At 36.2% G+C, this 24,579-nt stretch overlaps 1 protein-coding gene across 7 annotated transcripts in view; it reads right to left on the reverse strand.

The window, feature by feature from the left end:
• Positions 1-24,579, reverse strand: part of ANKS1B (ankyrin repeat and sterile alpha motif domain containing 1B) — a 436,612-nt gene that overhangs the window by 340,315 nt on the left and 71,718 nt on the right. For 6 of the 7 annotated variants that reach the window (XM_071800411.1, XM_071800380.1, XM_071800412.1 and 3 more), the window contains exons 7-8: positions 16,117-16,227; positions 12,947-13,122 (exon numbers count right to left, since the gene is read on the reverse strand). In XM_071800411.1, the coding sequence (XP_071656512.1) occupies positions 12,947-13,122; positions 16,117-16,227 (287 nt within the window). The remainder of the gene's footprint in view (positions 1-12,946; positions 13,123-16,116; positions 16,228-24,579) is intronic. The other variant, XM_071800388.1, reaches the window with a different exon arrangement.

Consider the following 24,579-nt stretch of genomic DNA (forward strand, 5'->3'; position numbering starts at 1 on the left):
TTATAGAAAATACATTATTTCTCATGAAATAGAGCAGAAGGAATAGAAATTAGAGGAAAAATCAGGTGGTGAGTGAGTAGGCAGAAGTCACCAATTTATTACTCCTCCAGTGCACAGTTTTTTTTATTTAGCATACATATTCTCAGTAGAAGTGTGTTACTGAAAATGCAGTTATTATTCCATTAAGTTGCTGTTGGCTTAATGAAGGATGTAAGAGAAAAATCATACCTGAATAGACAAAGCCAATCTAAAGAGGAACTATATACAGCACTGAGTTAGTCATCTGAAGATGAATGCTGGTTAAGAGCGGATAATTGAAAAAGCCTTGAAGAACGTTTGTACTAAATTATCTACAGATCCATTAGTAGCAAAACACAAATAGTTTGCCATATTGTCACGTAAGTGCTAAATACAATATAAAAACAATGCAGTAGAATAGCTGACAATCAGCTGAAATGTCTTGACAGGCTATAGAATTTGAAGGCCTAACTGGAAAGACCAGTCAAATAGTAATCTACCTTTTGATCTCAGTAAAATATGCAAGATCTCAGATTCTTCTAGCGGTATTAGAAAAAAGGATCACACACACAACCTGTAAAAGATGCAGAGTACTATCAACTGGACAACAGTTCTCAATGCAGCCTCGTTTATATGGCAGGTGGAAGCAGAATTCAAAATCATATTCACTAGGAAGGCAAAAGTTTTGCTATGGCTGGTAGGAAAATCTGCCAGTGTGAAGCTCACATACTGCAAGCTGCTGCTTTTTCCTCTCGTATAAAATTAAAACAGTGATTTCACTGCAGTCACCTCAATAACCAGCACTAGCAGAAGATTTAGGCCAGTGGTTGCTCTTCCTGTACTAGCTCATCCGCACCGTTCTTTTTGCCTGTGGTAGACTCAAACAGAATGTATAGATCTACCGCAATACAAGCACATCTTTATGTCATTTTCCAGACATACTCCTAGGTAGCTGAAGAGCTAATATTTAAATTCTTTCTTCAGCCAGTCATCATATAGTGTCTTAAAGATCCTGTAATATACAGATAAACAAGTCAGTCAGTAACGTGGTTTTGTCTATAAGTCCTGTGTAACACTGTATTTCATGAAGTATCTATGATTAAATAAGTAAGCTGTTCAAAATATTGACATTCCTTAAAAGAAACACCATTTGGGACAGATACAAGGACAAGGTAGTAAATATTCTGATACCCGTAAGGAAACAACTATTAATAATTAAAAGAAAGGCCAGCATAGGCACAAAACATTTTCACATTTTAATATTATTTTTTGTCTAAGACTGACAGTCAGTGCTGAGGCTGCTTCTTTGCAGGCTGTGAACAGTTCACATTCCAGAGATACTGGGCAGAGCACCAATATCAACAGAAACAATAGCAGTAGTATTAATAGAAACTGCTCGATCTCAACCACTAAAGCAAATAAAATTGAAGAGCCTCTTCTGAGATTTTCCCTTGTGGTACTAAACTGAAACTTATAATATGATTAGGAAGGAAAGATGTCAAGAGAAAACAGTTGACAAAAAATGGTGTTAATCAGTCAACTCTTACATCCTTTTGGAAAAGTAAAGTAACTGCTGTAATAAAACAGATGTCTGCATGGTCATGTAACCCTGGTTTCTGCTTCTAATCTCAATTTAAAAACTTATACCACTGAACTCAGCTAAGGGTTTCAGCATACAGTGAAGTTATAGAAAAGCTAAGGGGTGCATTTAGAGCACAGTGCTGATCTGTGTTAATTCCACAGGCAAACATTCCTAATGCATAGTAAATATTAGGCAATTGCCCCTTAACTGTGAATGACTCCTGATCTTATATTTTATAGAGGTATAAGAATCTGGTCCAATGTATTTTTCTGCTATTAGTTTTCTACTTGCTTTCATGGGGACTGAAAATATCTGCCAACAGAACAAAATAAAACTCTACGTCGTGAGTGGTCAACTACTTCAAGACTTAAGGACAAAAATATTTTATATGTCAAATATAAATGTGCTTGTTGCCACTAGGATAGAATAAAAAAAAGAAGAAATTAAGCAAATGGTTCAAACAAGTTGCCCTATGTTCTAATTTCAGCTACTAAACTATTTTTAAAGAAAGACTTCTTTTGTATTAGCTTATCACAGGTGCTCATTTTGCCCTGTGAAATGTGGCAGAATATTTACCATTAGTATCACTTGTATACCTCTTATTAAGAAGCTAAGAAAGGGAAACTGGGACTGCTGCTTCTAAGAGAGCACCAATTTATTCAACTACAAAAGAATCATAGGATTTAGTGAAACCATGCATTTACACTTCTCTCCCCCCCTTAATAGATCCTGTAGGGGTTCACATAGCTGTGATGGACTGGTAGGCTCCATCTTCTGTTTACACCATAGGGATAAAACCATGCTCTTCCCCTCACTACAGAAAACAACTGAGTGACATACACATATGGTTCTCACTCTTCTCACACATTTCCTATCAGATGGTGATCATCAGGCTTTACTGTCAGTTCCAAGCTTAATGACTTTATTCTTATACTAAGAGAGTAGACATGAAACCAGTGTTAACTTTAGCTATATACAGAAAATATTTAAGATTTTCATTTTCTTTCCTCTACTGTTTGTTTCCTATTGTGTTGATAGAACATTTATTTTTCCTAAGGTCACTACATATTAAAAAACACTATCAAACCTGCATTGGTACCTGCTGACAACAGTGACAGAGTTCTAGAAATATTACAGAAATATCTACTCCTGTGACATGCAGAATCATCAAAAGCTAATCACTTCTAGAATGATATATTCCTTGTTTATGATTGCAAGACGGAAGAGAGCATATTTTAAATCATTATTTCTCCTTCTTTCCATATTAACTCAGTTATCTTTCCTCTAGGGTAGATACATAGGACTGTGAAAAAGAAGTCTCCCACATATTCAAGTTCAGGCTTTTTATGAACTATCAAAACTAATTTTTCAAGAGAGCAAAAAATATGTTTTCAGAAATTAAAATCTCTTCACACTTAAATGCTGGAAAAGTCTCTCATGTTCCTGAGAGATCTCATATATTCTTACGTTCTCTACTGTTCAAATGTGATAAACCAAATAGATCACTAAAGTTTCACAAATATTTCTCAATCCTTAATGTTAACAATGCCAATCTTCTGGAGGGACATTTGGATCTTAAGTCACCTCTACACTGAAGTCCAGTGTTTATCCTTGGCCACGCTGCCTGCCACTCCAGAACACTGTGACTTTCCAAGTCCTTTGTCACATCTGCCAGCCCCATGGAGATGTCTCAGCTGCTGACCAGAACCGGACTAGATGGCTATGCTTATGCAACTGACCTGAGGGCTTACAGTGGAATTCAGCTGCCAAGCACAGACATTCGCAGTGTCATTTCAGATACTACAAGGTAGCTGTTGACCCTGAATCACTGCTCCTGGAGGCATGACAGAGTTCGTCTTAGCCCCATGCAAAAAGTACCTTCTGCATCCATGGTGACATGAGATACTTAACATTAAGGCAGCTGGATCCCACCTTTGGAATTTCAGCACCTCTACTGGTGACAGTCTGATCAAATGGGGAGAAAATGCATTTTAAGAGAACCAAGGAAGATCATGATGAAAATAACTTCTTTTGTTTTCTTGCGAGGGAGAAGTTGAAAACCTGATTCTGGCTGGAACACTGGTGAAAAATCTGAGGAGAGGAGATACCTGAGGGAAATACAGGACAGGAGTCACTGACAGATTATTGGCAGACCCCTAGGGAAGATCAGGGCTTGAGGGAAACATCTCTGGTGATTGATATCCTAGTAATAGCAAAAGTAATCAGTCTTTCTGATGAGCTGGCTTTGTAATAATATGACAATGAGAGAGCTGAGGTTAATATTGCAAAGTCACCTGTCTGGGTGGAAATCTCATGGTATTATCTTCTATTTCTGTTCTTTGGAAGTGACTGAAATTCTCTCAGAAGATCCTAAATGGAGACTGTAGCTTAAAAATGGACATGGTGTTGTACACGATTGCATACTGACAGGATGATGCACACTGAGGGTATGGAAGAAACAGAAGATACAAAAGATACAAGTATTCTGCTACACACATCTAGCAACAGTGTCCATAATGGCACAGGAACCTCAGGGATGTTACAAAAAAATAACAACAAATGCACAAATAGTGATGAAAAATAAGGTTCTCTAAAGCTCTGAATAACACACATACACACAAAGATATTTAATTAAAGCAAATATACTTCATATTGGGAAGATGATCTTGAGATCCGTTCTGATTGAGTCCTCAGATCCTGGCTAATCCTGTTGAGAACAGTAGATTTCTTTTGTATTCATCTAAGTCTAATGAAACAGAGGGTAGTCTTCAAATTACATATGTGCTCAGTGCTACAACATATGACAGACTCTGAACTAAAATGGTCCTTGTGAAAAAATGCAAAAATCTGCTGTGGTAAATTAGCTGTCCAGCAGGATTCTTGAGTAGATAAAATATTACCAATCATTTCCAGAGCAGCCCAAATGTACATACAGTTCTATAGCTATAAAGACAAACAAGTTATTTGATCTGAAAAGCTTATAGTATAATTACTTTACATGGAAAGAAATGCTACATCCATATCTGAGATCCCTATGTAAAAGAGATTTAGCTAAGATGAAAGAGTCCACAGCAGGGCAAGTGAAGTGGTTGGTAGCATGGCACGATTTACATACAAAATAAACTTGAAAATTCTAGGATTACTTAGCCAGGAAAAAGAAAGCTTTAAGAAAGGACAAGACTGAAGCACTGCGAGTTATGGAGGGTGTGCACAAATTATTTGTTGTTTCCTACTCTGTCAGATTTTACTATATAAGAATCTATGGAAGCATATACTCAGTAAATAAAAGAAAATGCCTCTACATATAGCACCTGTTCTGCAAAACACAGTAGGACATGGCCACTGCAGTAAACAATGTGACAGACTGGAGCAAAAGGATTAGATACATTCAGGATTCACCAGTACAAGCTGAACACACACCAGCATTCAGAGAGATTCATTTGTCCGTAAGCTATTTTCCTGCAAGTATCTGATAGTCGAGGAATTTGCCACACACATACATAATTGGACAGACTGTTTAAATATTTCAGAATTTCATTCTAGTGGAAAAGGAGTGGGTTCTTTTTAATGCAGATTAGATGAACTGGTGGCTTGGTCAGCACCTTCCCCTAGCTACCCTTTACTCCAGGTAGTTTAAATCATACCAAGCGTTGTCATGTTTGGGGATTTTATATTCCCAAATAAGTGCTGACTATCTCACAGGGTATGTCTATGCCGTACACTGGAGAACTGTCTAGCAATACTTCAAGAAATCGCAGCAGCAGGGAGCTGCAGGCTAATTTAGTTGGCTGTGAAGGATGCCACCAGGCAAATTATGCTGTGCAGAGTTCCACATGGCTGCTGTTACGATCCCACTAATACAGAAATATTTACCACATTCTACTGAAGCATAGCATAACATATAGACACAAAAAAATAACCTATTTTCCTAGAACATAGGTTAGGAAAGAATACATTAAAATGTCTGAACTTTATTTGGCTAGGTAAACTACCTAATAGAAGGGACAAAAATTTGTATGAAGTTGATATGTTTCCCTCCGCTTCTTTGTAATAACCAGCTCATGTTAAAACAGAATTTAGAAACGATTTTGTAAAGCTACTTATAGCAAGTATATCTTTCTATATTGACCAACTGGATGCTTGGTACTGGATGCCACATTACAAATGCCTAATGAAAAAATATAACAGCAATACGAGTTTTTCCTCAGTGGGATATACCACTGTGTGTATCAGAAACTGGGACTAACAGATGGGTTTCAGTTGGGTGGTAGCTTCTAAAAACAATTTTTAAAGTTATATAATCTTATCTTCAGAGAGTGGGTAGATCTTTTCAACAAGGGAATCTTAAAAAGTAAGGTTTACATATCCTGGGAGAGATGGCCTTCATATTTTTACTTCCCACAGAAACAGAAGTTGGTATATGCATGCAAAATAAGATTCATAACTGAATTGGGGGGAAGAGTTAAAAAGCAACTTAATAAATTCTTGCAATGTTAAAATTTGGCAATACATTATTTATCAGTATTACAAAGGGGAATTAAGTAAAGCAACAATATTCTAAACACTGAGTCTTAGTACAGTTCTCTTTTTTTTTTTAATACATCATAAATACTTGCACAATACAGCAAAGCTATACTATCAAATTCAACAAATGTTACTATATTAAACAATTTAAAATTTATCTGCTTCTCTCCATGGTGTCTCAAACAATCAGGCTTGATTGTCTTACTATTCCCTAATGAATAAGTAACCAAAATTGTTCTTGAATGTGTTTTTAATGTATCCTCATTAGTCAGCCATTGTATACACTTCTCACTTGCTCAACGTCATTTTCATGTGGAATGTTGTCTCACTCTCTCAATAATGCCTTTATGCAAGTGTGTGATATTCTTAAAAGCTACCACATTTGATCCTAGATAGTAATTATTTTAGTCCAGCATATTTGATCACTCTTAGCCATTATATTTCAGCTCAGTCACTATTTGTTTAAATGTTGTGTTAAAAATAAAACAAAACACACCCGCCAGTACTATTTAATAGTGTTACTAAATTATTTACCTCAATATTCTTCAACAAATTCCAATGACTGTTACTTTGTAGAATCAAAAAAATATATATGTGCTCTTTTTAATTAAAAAACGATCATTCTATGCCTTAGAGAAAAAAAAAAAAAAAGAATCAGAATAACTGACTTCTAAAGGATCATGCATAAATTTTATTCATCTATAATATATTCATTCTGAGCCATCTTCTTTCAAAAACACACAATTCTATGCATTCAAATCTCCCCTTAGACGTAAAGCAAACATGAACATAGTTTTACCGCCTTTAGATGCCCTCATCGTCTTGATATTCTGGTATAAGAGAGTATAAAGTATATCTCTTTGAGTATGTACCATCACTGTTTTCAAAAGTGTTAATATAAGACATTTTTAAGTTTGTGGTGGTTTTTTGTTTGGTTCCTCCCCCGCCATCTCCTCCCCTACCTCTCTCTTCATGTCCATAAGTATCAACTTCCCCTTCTGGATGACAGAAATAAACAGAAATTGACATTTACTTGCTTGTGATGGAATTCAAATCTTTTTCCTGAGACTACACAGAACCCTTCTTCATGCTTAAATTTAAATTACTGCTGCCAGCCTTTATTATCTATTATATAACCACATTAAATTCAAGCAGCTATATTGCTGCCACTTCTGTGAAATCCCTCTGTAGTGCAGTCGCGGTAATTCTACATGTTTTTACTACCTTCAGTTTTATTCTGTAAGCAAAAAAAACATAGGGGCACCTTATAACCTAAGTTTCTCAATATTTATTCCAGTTAATTAAGTAAAATCCTTTAACATATACTCTGCCATTAAGAGCACAAAACCACTTTCTGGAACTATGTATTTAATCTAAACTCATGTCACATATCCAAAGACAGTAAGATATTGCATTTGCACTTGTAAATCAATAATGTAGTTTATGTATTATGCTTCTGAACACAACAGCATAAATGTAAAAGCAAAAATTGCAAGTCACCACCTACTAAACAAGTTTAAAGGGACTGATCTGAAGAAAATACTTCAACTTGGAGCTTCAGTTTATGGCAGATTTTTATTATTTTAAAATTAGTTTTTGTTCAACATTTCTCATGACCTCAAAAATATGAAGAATAGTTAATGTTAAGAAAAGGAAACAAGGCTTTTCAAATTCATTCTTAACTGAGGACTAGAGTAAACTTTTCAACACAGAATAAGGCAAATCTCTTAAGAGTCAATTTTAAGGAAAAAAAAAAATTACTAAAATAAAATAGCAAGTTTACGAAATGAAAAGACTGAGATGTATTCTATTCATTACGTACATCTTGCAAACATATACAAATACACACATATATGAAAGTGTCGAAGTTCTTAATATGCTATTTTTTGTTTTGAAATGACAGGTTGTCTAAGGGAAATAAAAAGTAACATATCACTTTAGTATCCACAGGATTTTTGCCTTACATGGATGAAAAGCTCATACTACTACTTTTTTTCTACTTCTTTTTTTCCTTTTTTTTTTTTTTTTTAATTATGAAACACAATGCACAAAAACATTGCAATAAATACATCACATTTCTGGTTTTAATATACCATCTAGAATGATTTGTTCTCACATGCAAACATACACAGGAACCTCAAACTGGTAACGATGTTAGTACTTCAAGGACACAGGAATCTCAATTAAAACTATTTACTTGCAGGAGCTCAAGAAGATTCCTCACAATATACACTTTTACATTCTTCTGTCAGTTTTCCTGGATCCCTGCTATGCAAGTTATACCTATTTAAATTTTCTTACTTGCTCTTGAATTTATATAGATTGTTTGAATATGCACTCGATGCCTAACCTCTGTGTTATAATACACCTATAAATTTAGCCCTGATATTTCAGTTTGTAATTTAAATGTGTGCCAAAATGTTCAGTAATTTCCCTCTTATAAGAATTACAGAAAATTGTTGTTAAGCAGTTTGTGCTATCAACTGCATTAAAAAGCATGATTGTAATGTAGCAGTGAAAAAAAGTTGGAAAACTTAAGATGGCTGCTTTTGTTCTTGAAATTACTGAGCCAGACTGCCATCTATTGGAAAATAAATATTTTTTTTTAAATGATACTTAAAAAAACCCCCCCACACACACAAAAAACCACACCAAACCAAACCCCAGGAATCATACAATCATACTTCAGACAGCTCTTTTTTTTTTTTTTTTTATGGAAAGCTGTAAATTCACTGAACTCTTATACAATCAAGGATTTTCCTACATCTTTTTCCACCTCATGTTTTCTAGCACTTGTTTTGAAGCACAGTTCCTTTTCTGACTTGCTGAACAATCAAATCCTAGTTATTTGGGGTGAAAGTTTTGAATTTAACAAACATAGAAAAACTGTAATGTGTCAGCACTGAACAATAGACAAGTATAAATCTTCCCCAGCTCGCCTGTACAGCAGCTGTCAGGGCTTCCCATGTCTCTGCATACAGAGTGGAACTAAAGACAGTGTTCAAGTCACAAGGACCAAAATAGGAAAGAAAAGGCAGACAGGAACTGGGAGTAAAATTCTATGAATCCACCATCAACCCCAACCAGCATACAGGCCTTCGAGAAAAACGGGTAATTCCAACTAAAATCATGCCTGGATGTATAAATGCCTTTTTAGAGCTCTCTTTGAAGCAGCCTAATAACCGAGATTTCCAGTTGCAAAATTATGTTAAATCTGGCCTTTAATTCTGTGGAGAGAATGAACAGGGGGTTGTTGTCAGGCATCTCATAATATACATGTTTTAATGACTGGTGAAGACAGACTAGGAAACATGGAATTAATATTTTACATGACAGCACATCAGAAGTACATTGAAACACAGCCAGAGTTGCAAAATCTAGCACTAACATGATAGTTTCCAGTGTAGCTTTAACTTGACTGTCTTTAGTTTGTTCTTTTAAATGCACTTTTCCAATAAAAGATCACATTAACTTAGTCTCATCTGACTCTGCTATTCAGCAAACAAGTATTCACAGTTTTCACCCTCTTCATTAATTGCTCTCCTCATTCAGGAAGCTAACACAGCCTGCTCTTCCAGAACCGAAACATTTTCCCAGTTTCCCTTTTCCATTCCCAAAGCTGAATGTCCTGTGGGGACACTTTTACTTTTCTCCAGATCTGTTCCTATTCACATGTACACTGTGGTGTCTATTCCTACTCTCCTTCCTTTTATCTACTGCTCCAGCGTACCGTCAGCCTCCTAGACATTCACACCTTCCAGTTCTCAAGATCCTGCCCTTCCATTTTCCTATTCAGCTCTGCCAAGTCCTGAGGAAACTAAAGAGTCAACACTGAGCTGACTAGTAATTTGGAATTAAGATGACTAAACCCAAATTTTTCATCCAGAAAGCTTTTTTTCAGTTTCACCTAAACTTAGAGGTGTGCAAACTCTACTTCCTATTTGACTTTAAAATACCATGAGAACATAAACTTTTTTTTTTAAAATGCCTTACGTCACATGTCACACACCCGGTCAACTGAAAAATATTAAGTAATAAAACGTGTAGTGTTATCTATGCAAAATTTTATGAAAAGAAGGAAGGCCCTTAGTCCAAATATACCAGAGCAACTTGCTACATGGTTGGATGACTAATTGTCCAATAACTCAGCAAATGGAAGAAAATGGTTTGAAATACACTCTGCTTCCTGGTGCTTTCTCTTTCACATGCCCATGCTATCCTCAGGAGGTAGTTCCTGATGCTCCTTTCTCCAACTTATTAAGTTTTTGTCCCACAAGCTACTACTCCAAACAGATATTCCACAGTCTTGGTCTCCTAATTCTCTGAACAACTGCATGATGCAAAAAAATGCAGGTGTCTCCTAGCAGCCACTTCCTTTGTAGAACCTCCCTAAGGGTCATGAAGTTTCATGGCTTGGGTTTTTGAACATGATCAGATCACTGGACTACCGAAGAAGTTGAAAAGCCAGCACAAGTCATCATCTCTGGAAACAAAGAAATAGCATCATCTGGCACTTTACCAATAGGGACCTGACTTCTACGCCTCTTCACAGCTGATGCTGGTACAGTCAACAATGAAAGTTAGGGGAAAAACTGCTGATGTGAAGCTGAAGTAACTACTGGCTTGTAGAGGCACACCAGGTACAGTTCTCAGCCTTGTGCTGGAGCTGGTAACAGAGAAAGGCAACAGTCGATCCCACAGGCAGAAAGAATCTGTGCTTCAGTGTTACCACGCTCCTGTGCTGGCCCTGCTTCCATAAGGTCTTGGCATTGCAGCAGCAATGAACACCAGCTGAATGAATGCAGACAACATAGAAGACCCTGCTTATCCTACTGAGATTTTTATGGAAGCTTCCCAGGGAGGAGAAAACTTAAGTCAGAAGCAGCTCTAAGAATATTTATCTTCTTTAATCCATATCCAAGGAATATATTTCTCACTCTCCATATCTATATATGGCTCCACTTCTTTCTCTCTGTATCTCCATGTTCTTGCACATAATATTCAGTTAAGTTTCTTCAGTCATCACCCTACTATCATACTTATCCACCACCATGCTTGCTAGTCCTGCCCCCAAGAGTAGTTTGGCAGCATCCATCTTTGTACTCATTTTCAGAACTAAACATATCTCTTCATTTTAGTGTTTCTTCCTGATTACTCTTTAGTGGCTCCTTATAGGGCATGTGGATTTTCATATCACCCATGCACAATACAAGGAGTCTGCACACAAAGGGAAGGCAGCACTTCCCCAAAACTAAAAGACACTGTGTCAAAACTGGGAGTGACTTCCTTTTTTTTTTTTTTTTTTGTGATGCAAGATAGCAATTGAAAAGACTGAGTGACCTTAAAATCCTTTAAAAAATGAAATGGATGATTTAGTTCAAACAGGAAAATCCCACATCATAGCAGAGTCCTCTCCATATAGGCCTGCATAGTTGGGTTTACTCAAGGGGCAAACGTCCTCTGCCCTCCATCCTGACTTCATGTTGGGAGGGTGTTCCCATTATCCTGATTCTAGTTTGCTTTGAAAGAAAAGCTGGATGCACTAGTAGGAGAGAGCCACAGCATGCTTTAAACAGTCCCCATTTTTGAAGATTTGTTTTCATACCTAGTTCAATACCCAAATAGATGAAATCTCTCAAAAACACAAAAAGAGTATAAAAGAGTATTGCCTAATTTACCTCTCTATTTGCCTGCTCCACATAAATTTCAGATTTAGTGTCCAAATACTTCCTATTCATGTTGTATTTCATTTAAGTCTGCAAAAATTTCAGTCTGAATTTACAGAATTATATGGATTACCTTTTCTGCAAAACAGCAGCTGAGCAGATTTAAATAGCAGTTAGCACCTAAATACAGAGACACCGGAAAGATGTATGATAATGCGTAAATAGGACCAGTACCTTGTTCAGTCTGACTTCAATATGGCTTACAAATCTAATCATTCAAACATCTAGACGGGCTTTACGAAAGTATCTAGTGCATTTCAAGGCAGCCAACAATCTTTGTAAATCTCATTCCGTCTACATCTATTGTAATAAATCCTCTAGAACATAAAAGCTTCAACTTGCCATGGTTTTCCCCACATATGAGAGCATAATTTTTCTTAACTTATGAACAACATTAATTGAAATTTAGCACTTAGCACTTTCCCTCTGTTCTGTCCTTTATTCCCTGGGCAATCCCATTTACTTTACTTATTGAGGAAGATAATTCAATTAAAAAGAAAAAAAAAAGCCTTGTTACACTGTAAAGAAAAAATGAATCCTAGAGCACTTTATTCACAGGATTAGTAGTAATGAAGTCATATTTTCAACTGTAGTTGGAAATCACTGAAGTATCACAACCACAACGATTTTCAGTATTAGAGACTCAGTCTTTAATATTATTAGGCTACTAGGGAAGCTATGTAATACTAAAATGATAAGAATCATAACTGAAAACACTTAGCTTTTTCTTTTGGGGGCCACTTCTGATCAGATTCTGCAAGCATTTAGTCGCCAGTATAGTACTGAGCATGCTGATTTCAACTGATTTCTCAAAAATCCCTTCCTTGCACTCCCAACGCTCAAAAGAACCACTAACCTGAAATTTTGGTCATATTAGTGGTGCCATAAAAAGCCATTCTGAGGTGTGGTAAGCAATATTTTTCTAAATAAGTGAAACAATAAATCCTAAATCTGTAATGAGCACATGCAATATTATATTTTTCTATTACAATGTTAGACTTCTGTATTCTCACTCTCATACTATTTCTTTCTTGAATGTGCCAAAAATAAAGCAGGTATCACTGAATACATTGTCTTTGTATCCCATCTTACTTACTACATTAAGCTTGGTTTGGCTTCCACTGGTCATAAGTTCTTCCTCTGATACTTTACTAAAATTGTCCAGATAATGGTCTGATATTGTATGAGACAGATCTTCAAAAGAGTACTCCTTTTCTTGGCACAATTTGATTTCATCTAAGAGCTTTGACAATTCTCCAGTCACAGCTTCACCTTTAAAAACAGACACACCATTAGTCAATAATTAGAATACCAGGGGTAATTTATGCCTAAATGAAATGCACATTCTTTAAATTTTATTAAGTATCTGTTATCTTCCATGCCTATAATCTAAACAGTGACCTTCATGCACAATTCTCCCCTCAAAAAAATGGCCTCTCATTCCAGATTGGGAATCACTAGAGGTAATCTACATACTTCTGCATTCCCCTAAATCTCCCATTTAATTAGGATGAATTACAGTTTATACTTACCTCTTTTCTGTTTTCTAGTCCTGAAAATTGGCTAGAAACAGCAACTACCCAATAATATAAAATTAAGCCAGGAAAGGAAAGTTTCCACAAACATACAAAATCAGTGTCCCATACTCCGCATCAGATTCACATTTGTTGGTGTGACCAATTAATACACTACACAAGCTCCATAAACTGTAAGTAGGTGGGAAATGAATTTCCAAGAATGCACGTCTGGTCCGTCAAAGTAGCTGTGTTTGATACACAATTCTTGCTCGCTTCCCCAGGATTAAATGGAATGGCAGAAGGTTATACTGGGCAAAACCTGCAAGTTTGAAGCATTCCTCCCTATAGCAGCCTATCAGAAACCCATGTTTAGTGCATTCTGCATTATGTTACATGTTTTCTTCTTAATTTTGCATATATCCTTAGTTAAGAAATCTACCAAATTAGTAAGACAATGGGTTTCACATGCCTATACTAACTTAGTGATGCTATTAGAAATAGTAGTAGTAATAAGTATCAGAATCACAGTGAGTGCTAACTTTTCTGCAAATAGTCCACTGGCAGCAGCAAGACCTCCACAGAGTAAAAAACTACTGATCATAAACAACTGTGTCAGGTTCTCATAATCCATTGCATGTGCTATGCAGCTACCTTCAGTAAGAGCAATGAAAATGTGAGTAAAAGCCAAGTTTTTCCAGAGGTAAATAAGAAACCTCTTCTCCTGATTAGCTTTACAGGAGTCATATTGTTGGAAACTACAGTCCTTAGACTTAATAAATACAGAGATAATTCAATAGACAACAAACAAATGTACATTCATGTAGCTAAAGAAGCACTGGATAATATTATAGCTGCTTGGTCTAGAGCTCTTTTTGTGTCTTTTTATTTTGTAGTCACTGTTTGTTATGCTAGGTAAACAAATATTCCAAAATATTGTTAAAGTTAAAACTATGGCCAGTTATGACTGAAATTTTCAGAGCCAAGAACAGAAGCTGTTAATTAAAAAGCATCTAATTGTCTTTTAATATCCAAGTAACAGAAATCTTGCATTCAAAGCTCTTGTTACTTTTACTCAATGGTAACTTCATTTAATTTAGGAGTTTTGTGCAAAGATATAATCAGGTTTATTTATTCTGCTTTTTAAATAGAAAATTGAAATTATTCCAGATTAATATTATAGTAAATAAATATTGGAAGTAAAATATTAAGAACTATTCTAAAAATCATGATATGGAGCCCTAAAAAGAAATTGGACTACCATTTCCTACAGAATTATGTTAATGGCCCCAATCCCATGTTCTCCCACATACGACCAGTAACATTTCTTACTGAGTAAGAATGAATTCAGCGTGACAGAACTGGAACTGCAAGGGTGCTGACTGACCTGTAAGTGAATGCTGTCTGGCTGATTGCTGTCAGAATGAATATATGAAAAATAAATTTTGCCTATTTCTTTCAGTGCAGGTACTAATTAAGGTCTCTCTCCTCTATCTAGCTACCTATTTTCATGAAAGTCACAGAAAGGTAATTGATACTGCTATCCCTCTTCCCAATTTCATTGAAATTATTTGAAATTAGATTGTCAGAGAATGGCACACTGATGGATGGGAAGCACAACCAAGTATTAATACAATTTTCTTTCCTTTAGAATCAGACCTCACAAGAGACAAGCAAAAGCAGCTAGCACATTTTACAGTATTTATGCCTTGAAAGTGGAAACCAGGAACGTGAGATCATGACCTTCCTGTTATGAAGTAAAACATCTTTAAAACCTTTACTACTTAATTTCAGGACAGACATTTCTATTGCATAGTGTAGTTGACTTCATGATTCTACTAATCTCAAAGGAACTGTTTATCTTCATACATCATATGTCTATCAAGTACTCCAGTGGGAAACATGAACAAAACTAGAACACTTGTTTACTATCACCATGAAGACCATACTGTGGCATGCAGCAGTAACCTTCATTTTCACATGAATGAAAACTCTCCCTGTAAAGGTGTTTAAAAACAATCAAACAAACAAACAACACACACAGCAAAAACAAATAAGACAGGTTTAGTTATTTACCAGCAGACAATTACATTTACTTCAGGTGATTACAGAAGGGAGAAGTGAGGTTTGCATCTACAGGACAGTGATTTTAATGGAAGAGCAGGATGACACCACGCTCGGGTAATACCCTATTTAAGTGGCTGTGGTGTGTCAAGCGTGAATCAGAACATATGAAAGCATGTACACTCCACAGTGATATTCATATTAATAGCATATGAAAGATATATTAGAAGATGAATGGAAGAGCAGTACACACATGGTCTTTGAAAAAGGCATCCACATGTAACAGAATTGGAAGAGGTACTCACTGGGAAAGATAAAGTAAATTCAACCTTTAACTTGGGTGTGAACAATGCCTGCAGAGTGTTTCAACATATCTAGTATCCTTTTGTTTTACTCAATTATTAAACGTGTAAGATTAGATAAATTTAAAAGATTTAAGATCAAGTAATTTAATACATTGTAATCCATCAGTGACTTATCCTTCCTGGGAATATACTTCTTTCCTTTCCTATATGACATAGATTACAGTGTATGTGGTCAAGATAGGTAATTCATGGCGGAAAAAAGCTTCTCAATAACTTTTTTAATGTCTCTTTTTCATTTTGTATGTTTGTATGAAAGTGTTAGTAATATAATTTTAAAGAGAAGTTCAGTACAGCTTCTGTATTCATGGAGTACATGTATTTACTTTTAGCCTTTGGAGACGGAGGAACTTCTGGGGATAAAATGCAAGACTGATGTTCTGCGCATTCCAGTGGGCGTTCCTCTGAAATACTTGCATTTCCTGTTTCCATATATTCTGCAATTTAAAGATACACATACACTTAAACTCCTGAATTAAGGGGGTTTATTTCATTCAAAAGTATATTTGCTACTTCATTTTTCATTAAAGCCTTTTCCATTTTTCATATTATATTGTAATTATTCATAAACACTGCTGCAAGGCAATAATTTAAAGTATAATAAATTACTATAATGATCAGTTTTTTAATTTGCTGAAACTGTTGCAGAAATCTCATTGTAGGAGTAATGAGTTGCGACTATTCCTGTGTTTTTCCTGTCTCCTTGAAAGAACTACGCCACCGTTCCATTATAGTATTACAGATGAAGGAGTCTACTTTTGTTCTAAACCTGTTAAGAGGTTTTAGTCAAGATATTCAGGATTTTCACAATAAGTAGTTATATTCATACCGTTAACAAAACCAAATATTCTGCTTGCAGCACAGAAATAGTACATGAGAAAAGAATGCAATATTAAAGTTAAGTTAAAAATAAAAAGCAGTATTCTAAAATTTTTGTGCTTTTCCTCCTTAAAACTTCCCTTGCCCCACCTTCCTGATGATGTTTATAAAAACATAAAAATAAGGAATGATGAACATGCTAAAGTTCAGTTTCATTACTAATTTTTTTTTTTTTTTTGTAAATATATACATTGTTTTCATGTGCTTTTGTACACAGGCTAGCTCAATGGAACACAAAGAACTTACGAATGTTACTGTGGGACAAATTTTAAATAACTATAAATTAATTTATGCAAAAGTGATGCTTTATTTTTCTAGTAGAATGACCAGTTCTTAGTTCAGGCAGTTATTCTACGTCATCATTTTCTTGATTTTTCTGAAGTTGCTTAAACAAGTTCTTTCTGACACCAGATAGTATTCACAACATTACATGTTGCAACTCACACAAAAGCAAACTACAATAACATCATTATCACATTGGAGGACTAAAGACTTTTTAGGAAATGAAGTTTCCTGATTTAATTTCTATAGTCTACAATGCACTTGTTTAGCTTGCTGCTATTCCTGATTAAACAATAAACCCCAAAAGCCAAATACAATCTGTGATGAAGCAGACATCTGAGAAAATGAAATTGGAAATGGCAGAGAACAACATGCAGTTTCAGAATGCTTTGCAGGTTGTTGGGTTTTTTTAAAAGAATGTATGATTTTTAAAATATCCTATATTAAGTTTGATCACTGGCAATGGACCTCTGGATAATGTCATACATTTCTTCATAGGAAAATGGGCACCTTCTATTTTTTTTGTGCAGTGCTGAAAGGGAAGAAGCAAAGACGAGCTACATGAGACCATGAGAAAAATCAGCAGCACGACAAAGTGGTCTGGAATGTTTTCCAGCTCTGTCAGCTATGTTATTTGTCAAGTTAATATGCAAGATGGAGGAGAAATAAAAAGGAAGCTAGATCCAAAGCAAAATAAAAGGATAAAGGAATTCATGCCTGATAGTTGTGCAGCTGCCCAAAAGCAAACCTAAAATGAAGTTCTACCAGGTGGGAGCGTTAAAATTATTGGATCAATACAGATTTTATTAGGAAAGGAAATGAAGGGGAGATTGTGAAGTAGTTTAACCTTGCTGTCCAATAGTTACATAAGACTGTGGTTTTAAAATAATACTCTATTTTTATTCTTTATCAGGCCCCACTTTCAGATTAATGCACTTACCTGTTGAAGGCTAGTTCTAAGAATATCCCAAGTTCAGTGTAAGCCTCATAAATACTTTAAAAACTGCAGAGTTCCTTCCAGAAAACCGCTACAAAAGGCTCTGCATAAGATGTGGTATAAAGGTTTAGAATGGGCCAACAGTGTGACATCCTTGTAAGAGTGTAAGCCTTAAAAATTCAGACTTCTAACTTGGTTTTATACTATTGAAAATCCTCTCATATGATATGATGATACAAATGATATGTACGAAACAAATAAAGATATGGATTCAGTTGTGAGAGGCTTATTGTCTAGGTTAATGTAGACTTATCCATAATATTGTCAAAGAAACAGACAAAAACCAGGTGATCTACATTAAGAGTCAAAGACAAAGAACACACAAGCAGTGGATGCTTTTATCAGCCACCAAATTCTATTCACCTGTGACTGGCTAGAAATTCACCTTCAAAGCCTGCCCAAACTTATTAAAAAATGAAACTGTTACCATCATGTGCTCTGACTATAGTGTACTTGAGAGACGCTCTGGATTCTATCACTTTCCTCAAAAAGCTCAAGATAATTCAGCCAAAGCCATGCTTAGTCAATTATATCACTTAGTGACCAGAACAGTTTCCCCAGCTGTGGTCTCACAGAGTTTAGGGAAAAGCCTGTTGTTCTTATGATAGAGGAAAGGCTTTTTGGGACATGACCTGTCAGATTCATAATGCTTTCTTCACATGCTTACTATCACCCTGTTCCATGTTTCTAAGACTAGCATATAAGCAGTAAAGGAACCATTTGTTAATACACACTTTGGAGATGTTTCCTCACTGTAATGCTTTGGGAAGAATGGAATATTTTACTTCTGTTGACTCAAACAGCAGATTCCAGTTCAGTGAGGATTAACACTACGAATCTCAAAAATTTTGCCTTCTTAGTAGCATTCTTTTATATGTTTATCTGATTTTAACATAGCTCCACTCAATTGAAATAGGGCCATGTACACAAAAACTAATAGCATAAAAGTGGTCACACAGCAGTGGAAATAAGAGGAGTAGGGAACATGAACCCAAGAAGGTAACAAGCACTGGAGAGTTCAAGCAGCTAGAACTCCAGGCTCCTCAGCTTCTGTAGCACCAGTTAAGTCAAAGCCAAGCAGAAGGGAAAGTATTATCACATAAGCAGGGAAAGACAGCTGCCCCTCTGCAGAGTGGCCAGAGCCAGGAAGGTCAGCCATGAAGAGAACATGGTCCAGCTCAGCTGGACCTGCTGCTGAACTTCCCCTTGGGCTCTAGAGCACAGCTTGCTTTAATTTCAGCTCCTGGAGGTCCTAATTCCTTAGTAAGGCAAGAGGGTCAAGATTTTTGCTTTATTTATAAGCCCTGGCTTTTAGAGTAATGGCCACACTAGTCTCAGATAACTTATTTTATATATGTATAAAAAATAATTAAATCAAGTATGAGCTCCTTTCCCTTTTGTTTTGACAACCTACTTCAGCTGTGCTACATAGTGGATTTGCACGGAGTTCTTCCCTAGAACAAGTTCATCCCTAGATCAACCTGAAAGGCTTTTTAAACTCTAAAAAAGCCAAATTTGATTAGAATAAAAATCTGAATACTCACCTTTTCTAGTGGAAGGCTCTTTAAGTAACTAGATCAGAGGAATAAATCTGGTTTAGAAACCACTCCCCTCCAAGGCCCATGTCCCTGGAGGGGAATCTTTACTCCTTCTTCACTCCATGTTTTCCTGAAGAGCAACAATCTTCAGAGCACCCTCTGCCCTCCCCAGGGCTCACCTAGAATGCAGCTGAGGATCCTGCAGCTGCATCAAGCCATGAGCTCTCTAAAAGCTCCTCCCAAAATAGCTCACTTGCTCCCCTGGGAAGGAGTAAACCTGGGGCTTCATAACCCAGGTCCTCTTCCCCTTACAACAGCAGTTACAGAAAACTGACTGGTAACTGCTGCCTTCAGGTGTGCTATGGTGACAGACTGTGATAAAAGCTAGGCTGACTTCAGTCTCTTAAATTTCAGAGGATAATTCTGAATTACTCAAGTTTAACTTAATTCCAGAGAAACCTTAAATCAGTAGATGTTTAAGTTACAGGCACATAAGGAGACTTTTGTGCATGTATTCAGAGAAGATCAACAGAAACAAGCACTCAAATAATGCTATGATCTTGAGAAAGGTAAGGGTGCAGCTAAAGTTTCAGTCCCCAAAACAGCAGCAGTTAAATTAATTCATAAACATAGCTTATGCTCTACAGCTCTTACACAATAACCTATAAAAGGAGCTAAGCAATCCCCTGAAAAAAAAAAAAAGTGGGACTGACATATCAATTATTTTCATCCCACACAGTTGTAATGAAATCCTTGACTGGAAACCTTTTCCATCCTTCCCATGAGGCCGGCCTCCTGCACTCAAGGGAATGGAAGATCTACTTTTCCACAGAAAGAAAAGGAGAGAGAGAATACACAAAAGAAAGCCTGTGCTAGTGACACCGAAGCTATTTAAGGAGAAGGGAGAAGAAAGGAGTCCTGGTTCTGCAGCTTTGTATGCATTCTCCATTTAGGAATAATATGGTAACATGTATAAACGGTGTTAGGTTCTTAAGCAGCTTCAGCAGAATAGAGAAGAAACAGCTTTCCATTACATCTCCCTCCATACTGTCTATGCAGCAGAGCTTATTGTACCTTCCCAGGGCTTGTGTCATTTTTCAATAGTTTATCTACTATATCCTTTTTTCATAATAACAAGAATTCTGCTTCTAGAAGTACTATGAGAGCAAGATTCTAATAGAGACTATAGTCGGCTGTGGAGAAAGAGCTGAATGATGGTATAGCATGCACCTGCATCACGTGCACATGTGCTAAAACTAAAACACAGCTGGTCGGTTTAATTTTAGGCCTACTAGCCTTGACAACATCCCTTTTATCTTCAATGCCTAATTATGAAGCCCTAAGTGCCAATACTGTTAACTGCTTCAGCACTGAATGCTGTTGTTTCACTAGATCCATGAAATGTATCCAGTAGACTGGCCTTGTTTGGCACAATATTCTAATTCTCTACTCGTTGAGTACATGATGCCTAAACATCTATTTCTTCACTATCATATAAAGAATCTAAACTGTAGTAAGTATTTTTAATTGAGTTCAATGCAACTCAGACCTGAGTAAGACACAGAAAATGATGGGGCATATATGAAAGACAAAGATTTAAAACCTGAACTGGCATTTCTAATAATTCCATCTATAACTAACAGGCAGTAAAAAAAAAAATTAAAAAAAAAAATTAAGTGATGAATAGTTTACTCAGCCTTTTTCATGTTGCTCTTTAAAGTGATTTTGTTGTTAATTTTCCTTCTATCAGCTAATCACCAAAATCTCCAAAAAATGGCAGAGTTTGCAAACACACAAAAAGAATATTTTTGCAGAAACTTCAATGACCATTTTCTCAGGATAGTGAGAAAAGATGTACAGTAAAGATTACAGAAACACTAGGACCATTTCTAAAACCTCACTGGCAAATGGTTTTATTTTTTTAAAAGCTATAATCTATAAAAAGTAATTTTGTAAATATTCCTTACAAAAAGGAGCACCAATAGAAACCTATATCCACAACTCTTAAATTCTGGAAGCCTCATTCACAGGAGACTACCAGTCCTGCAGGTTTTATTATCAGCTGAATTGATTTAGTAGTACTGTCTCCATGAACTGCTTCTAAAGACATAAATTACTGTCTTTTCATTCAAACAAGTTTCTCATAAATATCCTCAAAACTAACTCATTTTCTTTCAAAACTTCTCTTACAACTCTGTAACCCCTCTGCACCTAGGACAGAACACTACCTATCAGGCCCTGCAGTAACACCAGACACATTACTTTCTTGTCTGTTTCTGCTGGTCTATTTCTATGCATCTTTCAGCCTTTGTTTTGTTTTTTGAAAGCTAATGTCTTGTTACATGAACAAATATTATGCTATGTTAATACTATAAATTGTACAGTAACACTCATAACAATGCAGGGGGGAAATGGTAAAAATTAATGAGAATGTTAGGTGATAAAATCTTACTCTAACCTGGCAAGAAGGTGAAAGAATCAGTACAATGCCATTGCATCTCCATAAATTAAAAAAAATAGGAAGGTACTTACAAAATCTGGCCAGTAATTGTCTGACACCATTAACTTAATTTATTTTTCCTATAAGTCTACATGAAAGAAAGATTCTCTAGACAATCCTCTGAAGACAGGAGCTTTAACAGGAATGTATCTGGAAGCCACTAACTCTCTCTCAGCAACTGCCCTTTCTTTGCATGGAATTCATTACCCGTTGAAGTCGAGCTCAATTACAGTACACGTGGTTTTGCCAAAATCCCAGTGCTCCACTGATTTTTCAGCTACAACAGAATAAATGCCCCCATTTCAGTGAAGAGCATACTCTACAAGCTTTTTAGAAGAGAGTAAGTCTACTGTATCATCAGTAGTGCTAGTACTGAATCTTACCACTCCTGATTTTATTTTTCAACTTCAGCTCACAGTTCAAACTTTATTATTGATGGTTAAAGCTTCAGTCAAACCTTTGCTGATGACAATGAATCTCAGTAGGTTCCACAAAGGAAGTCTAAAGGGGTTCCTCAGGTTTTCTTAAGACTCAGAATGGCATCTTTGTAAACATTTTTGATCCTTGCACATCACTTCTGACTTCAAGGCAGACAGAGCAAAAATAAATAGCTACTCGTTACAAGCACAGTTTCATACTAACATGAGCTGAAAATACTAAGCAGTCTTCTTTATATTTTCAAGGCACACACATGAAAAAGATTGCATGTCTAAGCAACAAATAGCCTTGACATTAATATTCTGGGGGTTTTTTTATGGTAAGAACTAAGGGCAGATACTGATCCATCAACGTGACAAACCCTTGAGAGGGGTTTGGGCACTCTATTTTTCATAGAGCAAGGGTACTTTGGGGAACCTTTGTTCATAAATGGGGTTAAGACTGCAGGGTTATCACAGTAAGGAGAAAATGGAACAATGCAGAGATGCTGAAATGAAAATTGTTTTAGCTGGTGATGGGACGTTATAATGAATCTTAGATTAATATCTGAAGGATGATTGATTTGGATATCTAAGAAGGTAGAAGCTCTGACTCTTTTCCTGGCACTGAAGAAGTTTCAGTATGATATTAACCCTTTTTTCTGTTACACAGTGGTGTGTTCACACTGCAGCTCATTGAAGACAGCAAGGCCGAAGTTTCACCACACAGTCTGAGTCAAGCTAGGAACTGCCTTATGCTGACAGGGGGAAGTCCAGCTTCCCTCACCCTTCTCACTCTTTGATGCGAATTTCTGCCAGTTACCTGGGACAGAGCTAACTCTGGGACTTGAATCACACAAGAGGCAAGTTCATTAAAATAAACAAATGTATATTTATATAATTATAATATTTTTAAAAAATTGCTACTTACTATTAAATATAGGTAATATAATAAACCATAAATTTTAAATATTACTGGTTCATTAACTGAATCAGATCACTTTGCAATCTCCTGTAAGCAGGGAATATGGAATGGAACTGTGTTGCTGGAAGTAGGGGAGGAGGAAGGGAAGGAATAGGGGAAAGGGAAAAAGAAAATAGGAAGGAGGGAAAGAGGGAGACCTCAAGCCAAGCTGTTAATTTGGCTCAGCTATAACATGGCCCTGGTTTCAACTGGGATAGAGTTAATTTTCTTCCTAGCAGCTGGTATAGTGGATTCAATACGAGAAGAATGTTGATAATACACTGATGCTTGGGATGTTGCTAAGCAATACTTATACCAAGTCAAGGACTTTTTGGCAAGGAGGATGGAGATGCAAAAGAAGCTGGGAGGGAACACAACCAGGAGAGCTGACCCCAACTGGCCAAAGGGATATTCCATGCCATATGACATCGTGCTTAGTACATAAATAAGGGAAAAATTAGCCAGTGGACCACTGCTCAAAAACTGGCTGGGTATCAGTCAATGGGCAGTGAGCAAGTGTATTGTGCATCACTTGATTTCTATATTTCTATATTTACTATTATGATTATTTTCCCTTTCTGTCCTATTAAACTGTCTTTATCTTAACCCACAAGTTTTACTTTTTTTCTGCTCCAATTCTCTTCCCCATCCCACTGGGGGACAGTGAGTGAGCAAACAGCTGTGTGTGGTGTTTAGCTGCCTGATGGGTTAAAAAACAACAAACATGAATCTACTTCTCAAGATAATACCTCTCCTCCAGCCTGCAAAATTTTCATTATACGTATAGGAGCTTTCTATATTCAGTCCATTGTCCTACTGGAAAAGTTTACTGAAGCTGGTTAACAAGTTTGGAAGCCAGTCTGTTATTCCTTCAGACACGGTGTGGCATGGTATTTCTATCATAATGACAAGAGTTACTGTTTGATTTTTTTTTTTTTAAGGAAAATGAGAAAAAAGTATGAAATATTTTGAAAATTTGTCATAATATTTCAGTCATAGTTGTTATTTATGAATTATTCAAGCATTTTGATTCTAGTTTAGCATCACAATTTAATGGAACTGCAGTGAAATATTACAATATATTATTTTGTAGTGAAGAGTGTACAAAGAGTAACTATATGTGACACAACATGTTAATGTCTATTGTCTGGAAAAAAACAAAGGGTTTACTCTCAAATTCAGATATCCAACTATTTATTTTTGTGTATTGGGC

This window comes from Patagioenas fasciata, chromosome 1 (genome assembly GCF_037038585.1).
Source record: "Patagioenas fasciata isolate bPatFas1 chromosome 1, bPatFas1.hap1, whole genome shotgun sequence".
NCBI classification, from domain to species: Eukaryota; Metazoa; Chordata; class Aves; order Columbiformes; family Columbidae; genus Patagioenas; species Patagioenas fasciata.